The following is a 17,989-nucleotide window of genomic DNA, read 5'->3' on the forward strand; positions in this document are numbered from 1 at the left end:
CATTTAAATCACATCACTGAAGATACATAGTTTTGTTAAGTCTACTTGTTTGGGACAAAACTATGCTGAGTCAAGATCAGCTCACTAGCTTTTCCCGGAGCTTTCACATGCAGATGGAAATTGTGTCTCAATTTGGGGGCGAAGGTCTAGGAAAGTGTAGCCTGTCCGAGACAATGAAAGCTGGACTGAGTGGTGTTCAATGAGATGGTCTGGTTTATATATACATCAGCAGATCTTACCTCTGCTGCTCCTGTTGCCTCACAACCTTTACAGTACTTAAGTCCCATGTTGTGTTGATGATGTAATTGTATGGTTAGCTATTTGAGAGACTTGAAACCCCATACAAATATTGAAAAGTGTATTCAGCTGCTGTTTCACTCGGTGTGTCTGTCATTGTTGAAAAAATGTGAGGATTGCAACAGTCTAAACAAGAGGTGTGGACATTTCTCCATTATGAGACGCATCGCAGTGTGGAAGATTCTGCATCGATGCAGAGACGGAGCATGATCGAGAGTCGGCAGCTCATGCTGATTGTTGATTGTCTGGCCACAGATGGACGATAAAGTTATGTCACAACGTTGCTCCCATGCTTTGATTGTGGGCGGACATTAGGCTAACATTACTTGATTACTTGTGTAGGAGGGATGTTGGAGGGAGGCAGAGATCATCTGCAAGTGATAAAAAAAACAGACATCTCGGGGCACATGTTGTGTTTTATGTCCTTTCTGGGAAGCACAAACTGGACGAGACCCACCCTGAGTGCGACTTCTGCCTCTCATTTGCCATTTTCATGCGAAGCTAATGTCTGCAGCCACAAATAATCACTTTGCTGTCCAACTTAGAAAGATACGTGCAGCAGAGTCGATAAATTCCTTACCTTCAAGCTGCTCTGTGAAAAGAAAGTCACTGTAGATTATAACAAACATTTAAGACACTGCAGATGAATAAATGTTGTTGTTGTTGTTGTTGAGCTTTCTGAATAAAAGGGGAAATTAAATGATGAAAAAGTTGCCGTGTGAGATAGATCATTTAGGATGCCCCTACACAGAGAGATGCACGGAGAATCATTTTGCTTTTTGGAACATTGACAGCTGAATCGTAATCGTATTGAATTGTGAAGATGGTTAAGATTCATGCCTCTAGTTTCGAACCTTCACGGCACGTAAAGCGGGGGCTGCATTTGAAGTAAATCTCGAAGTGGCTCTGCCTTCTTGCGATGCGGTGATACATTTGGTCTTAAAATGCAGCCCCCCGAAGGATGTTTCCCCTGAATTGAGGCGCAGCTGGAGTTTGCGTGGTTGTCATGGAAATGGATCCGTTGATATCCGCTGTACTTTGGTTGAAAAGGGTGATAGGTGGACCTTGATTTTATTTTTTTTTTTCTTCTTGTGTCTTGTTGTCATATTTGCTATGACCAAAGTCAGGAATAAACTTTCACCAACCCGAAACTATTTCTTGCATGCTTATATGTAATCATCAGCACTGATGGCAGCCAAGGGATCCAGGCATTTTACGTCCTGACTGCATCTGTTCTTTTCTGCACCAGTGAGAGGGAGGGAGCGAGAAAGACAGTCAGTAAGACTGGGTTTGAATGTGCGATGTGTCATAAACCAAAATTCAGTGTGATTTTCTGATTATAAAATAATAAACAAACAAGTAAAACATTTTCTTGTGTTTAGGCCATTAACCACCAACACGGCAATTCCAAGAAAAAAGACCTCATTGCATCTCAAACTTTTTAGTGCTGGTTAAAAAGTTGACTTTTCATTATGTCATCAAGAGGCCAAATAGGGTTGGGTTTTTCTGTTGTTTTTGTTTGTATTGATAGAAAATAAAGGTGATTTCTTAATATTTTCCACCATGTAATCAAAGAGCTTGGTACGTGTTCATTAAAAACTGGGACAAAATGAGCAAACATCTCTGTTCTAGATCTTAGTAATAAGAAAATCAACAACCTGCAACGGCCCCTTTCCACAGCAGAACTTTTTTTAACGTGCCGTTTTGGCAGAAGGCGCAGGTGTTACTCGTAACATTAACGATGGATCTGTTATATTTAAGTGCCCCAGTAAGTTGTGATGGTGCGCGAGCGTGCACAATATGAGGACTCAGAAGCCAAATCAGCTAAATGGAATCATTAATTGTATTATTTGCACCTGGCCTTCCCCATACTGTCTCACATCAAAGTGTCTTCTATGTGAATTTGCAAAGAAATTACTTTCACAATTACAAACACATGTGGGTGTCTTATGTGCTTTGGACACGAGTGTATAATCACATGGTTGCCAAAAAGAAAGAACATAGTTATAACTGGTAAATCTAACTATTTTTTTAACTCTGAAAAATGTTATATTCAACCTCAGATGGTCAGAGAGGAGACAGTAGAGAGCTTGTAATAATGGTTTGTAATTCATTCGTATTAATATTTGAAATTTGAGGACCACGGGAAGATATAAGTTTCTAATCTGTGCGCTACAGCTTCGACCTGTGAGTCACTTCTTTGTGCGCTGATGGAAGCCGACATTGACACATTCTATAGTAATGGCAATAGGCTTACCGATGCCACTCTGAATGTGTGCAGGAAAAGAATGTCTGTGGGTGAGATATGTGTCAAGTGCTGTGACGTTAGTTGCTGTTGAATATGTGTTAGCTTGACATTGAGAAACTGGAGCGTGCCAGCATGCGGCCCAACTGATAGACGAGCGCGCTCAGTCTCGCACACACGCCCGTACACACACATAACTCATCTCCGCAGACTCACATCGATACCGCACAAACAACAGCATACACATTCTGAACACACAGCACACCCACGGCCCTGGCTATGGCAGGTCCAGGCCCGTGGGACTGACTGTCGTTAAAGGTTGGCCTGCGTAAATATTCCCCTCCACGCTCAGCTCAGCTCCACACACATGCAAACACACACAGAGGCATGTGTACATGTAGGTCCACATACTCACCCTCTCCAGGGGGATTTTCTGTGGCTACAGCTGTGTGCCTACTGGCACTGGCAGGAGGAGACAAAACAGAGAGAGGAGAATATGGGGGAAGATATGGAAACAGACAGATTGCAGTGAAAGGCATGTTACCATGGAAAAGAGGACAAAACATGAGAAAAGGAACCTGTGCACTCGCTCACACAAGCCTGATGTTTTCTTCTCCGCTATTTCACTTTCCCTCCTCCGCTGAATACAGCCGGGTTTGAATGTATAAGACTGATAATCTGAAGTGTGACCGCTGAAGCAGAAAGGCAACCGCTGAATGCTTTTCTTTCCTCGGCGAGGCAGTCGCGCAGCTCCACAAAGTTCACCAGAATGCAGACACGTGTACGTGCACAAGGACCCACACACCATAGGCAAAGAGAGTGACGCTTGCTAGCAGCATGCTATCTTTCTCACACATAGACACAGACGTGCTTGTTTGTATTGTGCTACTTGTGAAGGCCCTTGTTGGCATAGTGCATCCCGTAGACTAAACCTAACACGTGTTAACCCAACCTTAACCATCAGAACTACATGCCTACCCTGAATAGCCTCACCCTAACCTAAATCTTTGTCTTACCTTAGCTGACTAAATCTTAACATTTAAACAGCCCTTTGTGGACATGCCATGATGTCCCCATGAAACACGAAAGTCCTCACAACACTTGAAAAAATGTTACTTCTTAGGAACCTCATTGACACAATACATCCCCTAGGCCCTTGACCGAGCAATTACAACTAAAATACCCAACCCTCAAAACCAAATATTAACTCTCAGACAGGCCTTTGATAGTTTTTTAACGTCTGGCCTGAATGTCTTTACAAAGCCCAAATGTCCTCACAAAGCAGACTTGTCCTCACCCAGGGGTTTAAAGTGGGCATTCTTCCACACAAAGATAGCAATACAAGCGCACATATACAGACCCACAAATAAATAGTGAATGAGGCTGCCGGGGCGGGGACGCGCTGCTCCTCGCCACAGCTCAGCTCACAGCTCTCTGCCCTTGTGCCGGGACCTCGGCCTGTCACTCTGCGTTTTACTCCCTGCACCACCACTCCACTGTAAGCAGCCAACACAATTTTGGGTATTGAGGTGCTGAAGAAACTGTCCACCACTACCCATTTGGCCTTTTCAGAGCTTGACAGAAAGGACCGGAGGTAAAAATACACTGCATTCTGCACTTGCCAAAATTGAAAACGGCTAGAGTGCCACTGTGAGAGGAGAATGTATATAGTCCTTGTTATTAGGGCCGACTGGACTGAAATGAGGTTGACACAGCGCCAGACATTGAGATGTTTTCTGTCATTCCCCTTTTTTTTGTTTCACCTGAAACTCAATATCATAAATTAGTGTTCCAAATGGAGTCCATGCAGTAGATATTAATTACTTGTCCATTACGGTTGGTGACACTATCAATCTGTTATCAGCTGGCGCCACCAATGACTCAAATTAACTGTCACTTCTCAATATCAGCCAAGTCATCTCCATGCTTTATTGCCTTCATTACAATATTCAGTTCTTAAGTGGTACCCTCATGAGATCAGACGGTAACCAAGAGGTTGGCGAACGAAGAGGCAGAAGACAGATGCCATGGCGTGTAGATCTGCACGAAGTTGGTAAATATCAAAGTAAATGTCAGCGTCGGCGTCAAACACCGTACGAGGAACACGAATGTGTTGTGGACTAGAAGAAATAATGGGAGTGCAGCCATATCATGATCTCCTGAGGTTCATGTATATTTGATAGGGCCTGCCAGATGTGGCCTTGGATGTGTATCAGCAAGCAATCTCTCTCACATAGCTCACAGAAATTAGATTTCATCTCAGGCCCCAAATCTAATACACAGGCTTATATTTACTCACAGTTGCAGCGCATCATAAGCCAATATGACCCTATAGAGGGGTGGCAGAGCTGCGCAAAATACAGTTAAATGAAAATGCTTTGAGCAAACTGTTCCGCAAGCTATCCGAAGCTTCTTAGCCGCGGACTAGCACAGAATGTAGCCGTTTCGCCGCTGCATGGGCCTGAACTGTCAGGTGAAATAAAAACTGCCCAAAGCCCAATAAACACATACGATGGCATTTGAGGTTTCTCTCATTGTCTTGGAACTCAATAGAAATCAAATTGTTGCTGAGTACGTCTGACGAATCTACATCAGCAGGAAAAACAATTCCCTTCGATTCCGGTGATGAATCTGAGGTATATTTCTAACTCATATAAAAAAATCTGTTGGCAGTAAGAAATTTAATTCGACCAAATCACGCTCTCAAATCATTTTGCAGCCCTTTGTATTGAGCCGGAGAACAGCGCATATTGGAGATGAAATGGTTTGCATGAGTCACCTAATGCATTGAGATGCCTGTGTCTTCCTCACAATGAATGCAAAGTCACAGTTAGCATGCGGAGGGCCATTTTCCTATGCAGAGAGCCTTTGCATGCTTTGAATACTCTCCAGGGACAATAGCACCCACTGAGGAATTTTAAGAGTCTTCTTCTCTTCTCTTTTCTTTCCCCTCCTCTCTTATCCTCCCTTGACCCCCCCACCCCCTCACCCACCCACCCTTCCTCCCCTACATGTGACACAATGAGAATAGATGCCGGCGCTCACTTCATCCATACGTCTGTCTGTTTGTCTTGCTAAGATGAATTTTCTAGTTTGCGGCGCGGACAAATGTGTAGTCAGCACACTTTTGTTTCAGCGGGGCCGGAGATGACGGATCGCAGTTTGATGAACACTTTGGTCAACACATTTTTAATCTCCATTACTAAAGTCAACATCTCAGCGCCTCCCCGTATTTCTAATCAAAATAAAAACACATTCGAGAGGATTGATTCGGATGAGTTTCGCAGCCGATCGATGCTCGGTGGTTGAATGCCGAGTTCAGGCCCACAAATTGCTCTTAATTGTTCGGGTTTCCAGTTGACTTGATTTGTGCGAGTAGATTTGCAGGGAATCCCTGTTGCCAGTGGACATACAGCAGGACATGTCATAACCCAATTGTCGTGACGTCCACTTACAGTAAGTGGTTATGGTGGCTAAAGACTCACACAGTAATTGACTCAATGGGAGTTTACTGTATGAAACATGAGGCATTGAAGGCGGACACAATGCTCTCCAGGGATGGGCTTTTGTGACTGCCATATCTCCACTGGGCCACACACACACACACACACAAGTGGATGCACGCACACACACTCAATGAATGCACAAACACAGCAACCTTCCCCTCTTTGCAGGTAATTCTGCATTCAGGTGCCGGGATCACGTTCCGAAGCGCCATCCCATTCCCGGAGTTTTCGCTCTCAATCTTTAATGTGTGCCCGAGAATGAGGGCGAGGCGAGGGCGACACATATCCATCCTATTTTGGTCCGCTGTTTGCATGGTGTGCCGCCTTGAATTAGACAGAGCTTGTGTGGCTTCTGGCTGCAGGGCTACTGGCACAATGGGCAGAGGAGGGGAACAGTGGTGTCAGACGCTGTGAGAGAGGAACACACAGAGTGACATAGGCACAGCTAGAAGAATATGTTTACGCTGCTGGAGCCAGCGCCCAGCCTGACACACTCATGCCTGGTACAATAGTTAATCGGCTCGGACGCCGCTGCTGCTGCAGCTGGTGTGACCACTGACCCTAAAAGGCATCGGTAACAGGGGGGCTCTTTCTAATAGGAAGAGCACTATAATTACAATGGGAGCGCAGGAATTACAGCGCATCCAGGGGAGTATTTTTTTTCTAACGTCTCCTCTGGTTCTGCTTCATTAATGGTGGTTTAGATTAAAAGAGTTGTTGATGTTCTTGGTCAGAGAAAAAAAAAGGTTGCTGCCTACTAGGTGCTCCATGTGTGGTGCCTAATGAGCTTCCTGAATTATGTGTGTGTGTGTGTGCATGTGTGTACGTGTGTGTCGGTGCACATGTGTATGAGTGTGCATGCACGCTGGTAGCGTTTATGTGGGTGGATTGTATGCCGTACATATATTACATGTTGCCTGAAGGTATTTTGTGTGCAGCTCGAGTAGGATTTGGACTTCCCTGGAGAAACAATTGATATTTAGAGGATGCACATGTGCAGCTAAGCCTGCATCTTTATGATGTGTGTGTGTGCGTGCGTGTGTGTGTGTGTGTGTGTGTGTGCGTGTGTGTGTGTGTGTGTGTGTGTTTATGCACATTGTTTGCCTGTAAGCCACACTCAGATGTAATCAGGGACGTATCCTTTTCTGAACCAGACTCAAAGGCTTGTAAGCTAGTGATCTGCTGTGCTGGAAGACTGTGAAAAGGGCCGGGGTAAGCAGTAAGCTTCCACCCACCTCGTGCTTTTAGCCAGCATGTGCGTATCCATCTCACTTTCACCTTCCGTACCCCTACAGCTCACAGCTAATTTGTTTCTGCAAGACATAGGCACTCAGACAGAGGTCTCTCTCTCTCTCTCTCTCTCTCTCTCTCTCTCTCTCTCTCTCTCTCTCTCTCTCTCTCTCTTCCTATCCCCCCCCCCCCCCCTCGCCATTCCATCACTCGCTGTCACTCTCTTTCCTTCTCTGCTCTGAATCCCTCTGATTCCCCCCAGGGGGGTGTACACCCCTTGCGATAATTTGTCACAAATGCAACTGCGCCCTCGCCGTGGCTTTCCTTGGCCCAAAAATGAGTTTCAGCCATCCCATCTGGCTGTCACAGGCAAGATGTCGCCAAGAATAGAAGCTTCCCATCCTTCCACATTTCATGGCTGAATTGTCATATTTGTGTGTGACTTATGTCTTTGACCCTCCCATGGTAGACATATTTTACATCTGATTTGTACTTATGGAGCTGCGCTTCCTTGAAGTGAGTGCACTCTTTGTCTCTGCCTGTCACCGTCTGCTGCATATATAAAACTGAACTAGGCTTTGGGGCTGCTGTACAATGCAGATGGGGTGTAAAACATGGTGCATATATTTAGAAACAACAGGAGTCAGATGTTTGCACTGTTACTACACAGCAGCCACTCGCGCAGTCCTCCCATGAAAACCAGTTTCTGCAGGAGCTAAAGGCGCTAATCATTTCCTCTCAGCATACTGATCTGAAATCTATTTGTGGACGCAGTTGGAGAAGAGAGAGGAAATCAGAAAACATCTTTAACAACTTGTCCCATCTAATGAGATTAGCAGAGCCGCTTACACAGTCATGACATGGAGATACACACAGATAACCCTGTAATAACTCATTATTCTTCCCATTTCCACATCGACGCCTAGTCAAGGCTCGCTGACAGTGCGTGTTGTTGTTGTGCATACACAGCTATCAGGCCAATCTAGGCACTGCAGTAGCAGTGTGGAGTGAGCTCGCTGGATGCCGCCCCGAATGCCACAGCACAAAGAGAGCTAGCAGTAGAAGGACACGGAGATAGTATTCTCTGCTTTTCAGAGGCTGCAGCATTAGTGACACATGCATGGGTGCAAATGGAAAAATTCAGCGTGCAGGCTCTCTGTTTCTCTTGGTGTGGCACAGAGGCTGCAGCAGAAGAGGAGGACTGAAATCAATTCGGTGTGTGTGCTTGCAAGCGAGCGTAGTCATGAGAATGCACAGATAATGTCCCAAAAAAAATACAGAAACAGCTGAATGAAAAGGAGGTGCGGCAAAGTATATTTTCTCGCCTTGGTTTAAGTGCATATCAGATCAAGAATAATAGAAAGTTGCTGAAGGATCCTCTTCTTTTTGTTTTGTTGAAACTTTTCTGTCCTGATACCAATGTATCTTTTCATAGCTTTTCCCTCGACTTCGTCCATTGCCAGATAAAGAGAAGAGAGTCTACCTGTGCCCTGTGATTGCTCATCATCCGTCAGAGACACACGTCCACACACTTTACCAGCAGCAACAGCAAAGTACTTAACTGCTGCCCCGACCTTTATTTAAGTGTCATCATAGGATGTTTTTTTTAAGCCAGTATCAAGTGAGTGGGTGCATGTCTATTTGCGCTTATGCTTCTGTCTGTAGGCACCGTAACTGGATCACATAGGATTTTCGAATAAAAAGCAGAGTTATCCTACCGAAGAGAGCCGATCCAATTTACAATATTGGACAATGCGACACAGGCGCGGCGGAAAAAAAAAAAGTTTAGACAATCACAGAGACGTGTTTTAAAATGCAGTTTAATCTTCTCTACTCCGGATGACAACAAGTGCTTATCTGAAATGTCTCCATGTATTAAACCCCACTCCCGTTTCTTCCCAAAATACATTTGGTGAATTAGTCTACAATTACCGTTTGACTCAGGTGTGGCGTGCATGCCTGTGATTAGCAGCCAAATTGATTAGTTCAAGGAGGAGCAGTGGCCCCGCTGAGCTGTGCGTGCAGACGGAGGGAGGCCAGCGCGTGATGATGAGGCCTGGAGTGTTCAGTATTGACCAGTGGACGTCACGTCGTGATTAGTAGGAGATATCACACTCGCCGGGCTCAGATGCACATCGATCCTGGAACCTGGGTACAGCCTGTCAATGGGGTCATTTTTATCCTCCTCGCCTCCTCCATTTCTGCTTCCCGCTATTTCCCATTTCCTATGCTCTCCTTCGCTCACACCTTTCCTTCCTCTCCCATGCTTTTTTTTTTTTGTCATTTACCCTCTTTTCTGTCTCTCCTCTGTTCTGCTTTCCCACTCCCTCCCTTCCCCTTCCCCTTCCCTCCATCCACCCTCATGGATCAAACTCTTTATCTGGCCTAAGCCACAGCCTGCAGGCAAGCAGGCAGTCTCTACAGAGGCTGGAGCAGAAGACCAACAGCTTCAAACAACATTATATAGGGCTGGCATGAAGCATGTCTCACACTGATAGATGAAAACACTGGCCCCTCAGACACTGCCTCTGTGTGGACATGATGAAAACAGGAGCAGGCCAGTGCTTCTGTTTTCAAAGTCCGCTGCACTCCACTTGACTATTGCTACAACACCTCCCGGGATGTAAGACAGACTTAAGTTTTGTAGGAATTAGGCAAGCGTTCGCTTTTGTGTCCTGATCCATGCAAAACAAAACAGTCGGTTTCTGGGAGGAAGATGCATTTTCTTTGGCAGCTGTCCTGTTGGATCATCTGTTATGAAATCATTCCAGAGCAAATCCGGTTTAGAGGGAACATGTGAAGCCAGGTAACAAGAACAGTTGCAGCCATAAAAAGAGCAAGAAAAACAAATCATGCATGCAACGGATCCGAAGTAAGTAAGTCCCATTTGGGCCATTTTGTGTCATGTTTCATTCCTATTACTTAAGCAAACAAGTACTGCAAATAGCAGTCTTGCTTGGATTAATGCTCGTGCTCTCTCTCTCTCTCTCACACACACACACACACTGCATGGATGCCTGAACTTACAGTATCTCCCTGTAACCTGAGGGAATCCAGGAAGTGTATTTTTCAGATTCCTTCATTCTATAGAGGTTGACGTGTTCGACACTCGACGGGAACTGTAATGGAACAGAAAAAGCACAATGTAGGTATTGTTTCAGGGCTGCCAGACCAATGTGAAATTATCCATGGACTAATGCATGATCAGACCAGAGGCACTTGTGTTTAAGTGGATGCAGCCTGTGGTACTGTAGGCTGTAGCCATGGAGACAGCAGCTTTAACCCTGCGTTATGAAGTGGCCAAGGATGTACAATTAGGCAAATTTTGCCAGTATTCATCTTCCAGCTGTTTTTAAATCTTTCAGGTGGGATTGAACCACTTTGTTATTTTTTTCCTGATATGATGAAGATAGACAATGTGCATTCCCGGAAGGGATGAGAGTTAAGAAAGAACGCAGGGGGAAAAAAACTGCACAGAGTCGGAAAGAAAATACGAGCCCGAGTGAAATGCAGCAAGAGAGGCAGAGCAACATTTATTGAGTGTGTCCAACTGAGTGCTAGCCTAGTTTGTCTGTAGACGGAAAGAAATGTTTGCAACAGAGGGGGCTCTGCTCAGTCCTCGGGTCTTTGGAGATTTGCTTACAGTGAGGAGATGGTGGAGGTAAGATGGCTCAGAGGATTCAGGCTCCACTGAACGCAGGCTCATGTCTAATAATCAGCAGGGAGGGACTCAGCATGGTCCCTCAGAAAAAAAACGAGACGGGGAGAGTGAGATGGAGAGAGACGGAAAAACAGAGCGGAGGAAAGATTGAAGGCGAGGGCAAAAAAAAAAAAAGCAAGTACAAGATCTAGTAGGAGTTAAGAGAAGGGGGGGGGGCGAGAGAAAGACACGTCCCTGTGGCCAAGTTATTCCTCTCTTGCGATTGCTTTCATGTGTCTGAGAAGAATTCTGATAAGATTTGCGCTGCTTTACATATTTTTCACCCCTATTAGCTCTTAAAGTCAAGTTAAGAGAATGAATCACTGACCTATAAAAGAAGGCTCAGCCAATCCAAACTCTCAAGGTCACCCGACAGACGTCGCGCCAGCGCCGTTGTTGTCTTTTGTTAATTCTTCTTCACGTTGTAAATTTGGATGACATTGTTGAGGTTGTCGTGGTTTTGCAGGATGCACTTTACGGTCGCATTTATCTCAGGGCCAGGCTGATAAAACTCACTGCTGATGCTTCAGTGAGTTTTGCCAGCTGTTCCAGATTACAAAGTACAGTCATTTATGGCGCTTACTGGCAGCACCGCCGACAGAACATCCTTGTCCATTAACGCGGGCTGATCGCTCACACATGCCCAAAGTTGCCACGTAATACATCAGCGGTGATCCAAAGCGCGGCCACGTCATGGCGCTCTCTGTCCAGTGACACAGCGGTCGGGCTCGTTAATATGACCCTCTTGTCTGTATTCCTGTTGTCAAAACATGGCCCGAACTTGTGTGTGTTTTGTTGGAGGCCTGTGGGTTTGTGTTAAGTGTGGCTCTCTAACCTATTCAGTGGTCATCACACTCCCCAAGGTCAAGCTTCTTCTTTTTTTTTTTTTTCTTTTTTTTTTTTATTTGCTATCAGCTGTGAATTATCTCTACAAGCCACTCCAGCAATCCAGGGCCTGAACCACATGCCCATTTAACGGGTGTCTAGTGAGGGGGCAGCGCGGTCGAGGTCGGCAAACCGCAGCGCAGAGGCGGCTGAAGAGCGACGCAACAGCATTTTAGCGGGGACCCGATGACTGATTACCTCGGAGCTCCAGTCATAATTCAGCGTGACCTCAATCTGCCAGCAACACTATGGTTTGATGGATCTGCTCACAGTTTGGGTGTCGGGTTCTAGCATGTCAACCACGGGCAGATCATTTCAGGGCTATCTGTTGCTTTTTTGCAAAGTAAAACATGCTAGATAGGATTGTGACACACGTGTTGACGGCGCTGCGTCACGCCCTTTGTGTTTAATTCGCCGGGATGTTGAGTAATCGTCGGCTGCACGCTAGCCAACGGAGTAGAGACTGAAGACAAAACAAATGCCACAAATGGTTAACCCCCATCACGATGAAGCCTGTCGTCTGTCGGTCTATTCATCATCTCCGCGTCTTATCAATCAAAGTCAGCACAAATACACCCGCACACACACACGCACGCAGACACACACGTACACCTCCCAGTGTGGATAATTAGTGGATTCCCTCAGTGGGCGATAGAGCTTGCGCTCCTCTCTCCCCTCTCTCTCTCTGACCTTCCCCAGTGAGCTTCCTACCACAGCGGGGCTCATCACACACGGCTCTAATACATATTTATCGGTCCGGTGACAGCCCATGTGCGCTGGATTTATATGTTTCTCGACAAACAATAGTAGAGCCCCAGTCACTCTTCCTCCCTTTCATCAACCGAAGCGGGAGATAAATCTAATGTTGTCGACCTGGCTCTGGCCTCCTCAGCAGTCGGCCATCTGCGAGTTATGCAGACAGACAGGGAGACCGAGCCTGGTTGAATTCAAGTCGCTCTCCTCAATTACGGCAAAAGGATTTGATATACGTATGTCTGTCAAATCTCCTTGGCAATCGGGGGAGCCGCTCCGCTGGCAAGCGTTTTACATTCAGCAACTTCTGATCAAAGACGTTCAGAAAGTGGCTGTGGCGTGGCTGGCGGCATTTGGGATTCAGGACGGACTCGCTGCACCATGACTGGCTCTGTTTGCACAGCGCAATCTGAGTTGAGATGTGAGGAGAGGCAATACCACTAAAGAGTGAGGGGAGGGGAAGGGAGGGAAAGAGGAGGAGGAGGAGGAAGGGAAAAGGAGGGGATGGCAGGATTAAGCCCCAGCCCCCCCTCCCAGCTTCCAAGCGGCCATCTTTCATCTTGCGGCTGCCCCTCTAATGCTTTCAAGTGGGTGATACCCTCGACATCTGCTTCCGCTCCCTGGGACACGGCACAGGCCTCCGTCCTGCAGAGACGCACAGCCACAGGACAGCTTGAAGGGCAACGACAGGGCAGGGCCATGAAGAGCTGATGCAGAAGCTTCTTTTTTTTTCTTCTTCTTCTTCTTTTTTTTTCAAGAACATAAATTCAGACATGATTTGAAATCTTTACTGCTAACAGACCCCAAATCTTTGTTCAAACTGTGGCTTATACCAGTACACACACTTAGCACAGAGACATTTCACAGTTCACTCACCCAGACACATTAATTCTACTTACTACTTGCGAACAAATAAATGTAAATAGCTCTGTAAATAAACACTTCATCTTTGCCAAGAAGAAATAAGCCCCCCGCCGCCTCTGATTAAGACTACCAAAGTGATATATCTGGCACTTAAGTCTGCTGTTTACCTCATAAACACAAAGCCACCCACACTGATGCTGAAATATCACAAACTGAGTCTGCGTGCCGGTATATTTACCCCGCTAGTCTTTGTGGCTTAAATGTGGAATCGTCTAATGACGTTTTTTTTTGTGTGCGCGTGCCATTACAAGAGCATTTCATTTGCTCTCGGTATCACGAGTTCAGTTGTATTCCTTGACTCCGGCAGCGGAAGTGCCATGAGCAATGAAGCAGCGTGGTCAAGTTGTGAGAGCTTCAGCTCTGATTTTCCCTGAGATTCGTAAAAACAGCAATTGTGATCCCCAAAACCGTATCAGGGGGACGCATGAGTGGTGCTGTCAAGACGGAGACTGCGAGGCAACATCGGTGATGTGACGGAAGCCTACCCAAGACAGAGAGGATGTCACTTCACCTTCACTCCACTGTCTGTCAGGAGACATTTTTCAAAGGGGACGCAATTCAATTATTTTTGAGGAAATGATGTTTGTTATATGGGATCTGTTCCTTGTGGTGAAAAGCCATTTTATATTCCCTTCCTCTGCACTGCAACTAAAAATGTAATTTGATTTGTGAAAGCGCCCCATGGGACTGTAGATTTGTTCGCCTGGGTTTCTGAACCCCCCTCCACCCCCTTTAAAGCTTACCCACACACGAACGGCAAACTCCTATTTAGATTCACGTAATAGATGGTCTGTTGTCTCTATTTCTGGATGCTACAGGCAGGAGGCCGTGGTGTTCTGTTCTGCTTGGCCCTCTTTTATTGTGCACCACCATGTTGCATTGTATCGCCGGGTGAATATGTGCGGCTCCATTCCTTCTGTTAATGTAGGGAGTGGGAGTGGATTTTTATTTATAGCAATCCACCCACCAACTCCTGTAGAATTTAGTGATCTTTCAGGTAAAATAGGCGACTTTTAACTGAAGCAGAGGTACTGTGTGATTAACTGCGTGTGTGCGTGTGTGTGTAATGACTGCAAAAAAAAAAAAGGAACATCTGTGTCTATAATTGCAGTGTTTGAGGTTCAACCAATGTAATCTACCTTGATAAGTACATTAACAGAAGGAGTGCATGTGCATCGGGTTCTTTTAGTTTCATACAAGGAAAGGGATTTTTGGATATGCTGAGCTATTTTCTTATGTGAACTTCTGAAACAAGTTCCGGAAAATCAGTTCTGGACTCTCTGGAGCCATGTTGTACATAAAAGGGGGGCTGCTTCCTCTGCATGGACGTTGTTTGGGAATGAGATGTCTTGACAATGACCAGAAAACTGTATTTTGCAAGTTATGCCAGAGAACGGTCCCTACAACAGGCTCAGAACAACACTAATCTTCTTCACCACCTACAAATATGTTCATCTAATTTTACAGAAAATGGGCTATATTGTGATATCTATCATTATGTGGATATTATATGACCTGTATCAGCATAGCCGGGTAAAGTCTAGATAAGGTCAAGTTCAGCCGATTCAGAAATCTGCATTCTCATATAAAGCTCCTCCGGGTTATTGCCTCAATGAGTTCAGGGTCGCAGTGCATGTGTTAAAGGGATCGTATAGTCTGGTGTTGCCAGACTTAGCCATATTGGCACCCTCTGCCCGTGACAAACATACAAAGATGATTAGCGAGAGAAAATATAGAGATGGATAGAAGAAGAGAAGATGACAGACAGAGCGCTGATTCCCTCCTCTGTCTGCGAGCTGTCTGTGAGACCAGGCCATCTGCACAGTCATTATCGCCGCCATGATTCCATTATTGTTCCGTGTGGCAACAAGGACTTGTTCTGTCTGGCCAGCCATTGTAATTCTTATCGGCCGACAGTCCCCTTTTGATCATGGCAGCAACAAAATTAAAAACTCTCATGTATTACAACACATAACTGAATTATCCTCCGTAATAGTGACATACTAAATATCACGTCTTCCTCCTGTGTCCTTGTGCAGGTCTGTTCCATAGAGCCATAATTCAGAGCGGGTCAGCCCTCTCCAGCTGGGCGGTGAACTACCAGCCGGTCAAGTATACACGCCTCCTGGCGGAGAAGGTGGGCTGTAACGTCCTAGACACCCTAGACATGGTGGACTGTCTGAGGAAGAAGAGCTCCAGGGAGCTGGTGGAGCAGGACATACAACCAGCGAGGTACCACGTGGCCTTTGGACCCGTAATCGATGGCGATGTCATCCCAGACGACCCCGAGATCCTGATGGAGCAGGGTGAGTTCCTCAACTACGACATCATGCTGGGGGTCAACCAGGGCGAGGGGCTGCGGTTCGTGGAGAACGTGGTGGATTCAGAGGACGGCGTGTCTGGGAATGACTTTGACTTCTCCGTGTCAGACTTTGTGGACAGTCTGTACGGGTACCCGGAGGGCAAGGACACACTGAGGGAGACCATCAAGTTCATGTACACAGACTGGGCAGACAGAGACAATCCAGAGACCAGGCGTAAGACGCTGGTGGCTCTGTTCACCGACCACCAGTGGGTGGAGCCGTCGGTGGTGACAGCTGATCTTCACGCTCGTTACGGCTCACCCACCTACTTCTACGCCTTCTACCACCACTGCCAGAGCCTGATGAAGCCAGCCTGGTCAGACGCCGCCCACGGGGACGAGGTGCCCTATGTATTTGGAATTCCTATGATTGGCCCAACGGATCTTTTCCCCTGTAACTTCTCAAAGAATGATGTCATGCTCAGTGCTGTGGTCATGACCTACTGGACCAACTTTGCCAAGACTGGGTGAGTAAAATGACTGTCATGTATTTTTATTGTTTTATCGTCAGGTTTGGATACTTATTAGTACTCCTCCGTATTTAGAACTCGGCGCACCACTGTTTATTTATGTTTTCTGTTTTATTTCATTTCGCAGCAAGATCACGGTATACTGTTAATGGCCTAGGCCGTGTGGTTGGGGGACATAAAACAACAAGCCATCTCCTCCACATGTGTGGAGGGCTGGTAGCTGTTCTACAAACTCATCAATTGCAAGGAAGCATTTAAAGGTCCTATGGCACACATTAAGAGCAGGGAAAGGCAAGATGTGAGCTGTGCAAGTCTGTAATGTTTTGTTTGTTGAAGTGTATCACGACTTCATGCCTGCTGGTGCCCTATTTTTTTTCACCCCTGCTTTTTTGTCCACAAACACCACCACTGCTAGTCAGTGTTAATATTTTACCAGCATTTGGCAAGGGGCTGGTACTTGTTTTGAGCCCAGCCTAATATCGAGTGTTACTTTGACTTGAGGTCGACTTGTTGCATTATTCTGGGCATTGAAGCAGGTTGCTAACTCAAGCTAAGAGAAGATGACCGGCCGGAGCATCAACAGTGTAAATATAGGGCATGTCATCCTATTGGATTGCTAACATCGCCCCTGTTACACACAAGGACTGTTATACACATGATATTAGCTGTTAAATGTGTGGATCTTAACGGTGTTCTGATTCGAGCCAATCACGAACCAGTCTGAACCGATTAGCACCAACTGTCAGTATCCCTCTCTGAGCCCAGTATAGATCAGACAAGTATCTGTTTCTTATGGTCTAATAATAGAAGGAACATGACATATCCACACGTATTACGCATGTGTCTTTCAAATGCATTTAACAGCAAGTACTCACCAATTACGAAAAGCAACAATCACACTCTGACAAACTTTTTTTTATTAACAGAAAATCACAGAGAGAAATCCTATCTGAGTCCTGTTAAAAGGCCTCGGTGCTACAGAAAAGAAGCTGTGGGATAAAAGGAAGCTCTGCAATGAATAGGATGGGACAGAAAAGGCATTTTTCAACAAAGACATTTTTTCAGAGGTGTTTTTTGCCTGAACTTCCTGCGTCCCAGTCTGAAAACCAGAGACATATTGAATCTGAGGAAGATTAAATGTTCCCCCAGAGTGTGTGCTGTGCTTTTTGTGCTTGGCTGAGTGTTTGGGTTGAGTATGTGTGCATGGCCGCCCGTCTTTCTGTATACTGGTGTGTGTGTGTGTGTGTGTGTGTTTGTGTGTGTGCGTGCGTGCGTGCGTGCGCGCATGCGCGTTTGTGTGTGTGTGTGCGTGCGTGCGTGCGTGTGTGTGTGTGTGTGTGTGTGTCGCTGGAAATACTATCTATGCTCTATTATTCCGAGGCCCAAAAGACACAGAGACTTATCAGGCAGACATATCAAACTCTTGCCCTCAGCGGTATCGATTCCCCCAGCGTAGACCGAGTCGATCACCCGTGCCCTGGGTGACTCCCGCTCCCCACAATGCTCCGTTTCACCCCCACCCATCTCTATGCCTGGCCATTTTGTATGACTACTAGTAATCATTTCTAACAGCTGAAATTTAATTTGATAATCCCCGTTACCAGAGAGATATTGATC

General features: G+C 46.0%; 1 protein-coding gene across 4 annotated transcripts in view; it reads left to right on the forward strand.

The window, feature by feature from the left end:
* Window positions 1–17,989, forward strand: part of nlgn3a (neuroligin 3a) — a 202,962-nt gene that overhangs the window by 171,829 nt on the left and 13,144 nt on the right. For all 4 annotated transcript variants that reach the window (XM_037077248.1, XM_037077251.1, XM_037077249.1 and 1 more), the window contains one exon: window positions 15,580–16,369. In XM_037077248.1, the coding sequence (XP_036933143.1) occupies window positions 15,580–16,369 (790 nt within the window). The remainder of the gene's footprint in view (window positions 1–15,579; window positions 16,370–17,989) is intronic.

This window comes from Acanthopagrus latus, chromosome 18 (genome assembly GCF_904848185.1).
Source record: "Acanthopagrus latus isolate v.2019 chromosome 18, fAcaLat1.1, whole genome shotgun sequence".
NCBI classification, from domain to species: Eukaryota; Metazoa; Chordata; class Actinopteri; order Spariformes; family Sparidae; genus Acanthopagrus; species Acanthopagrus latus.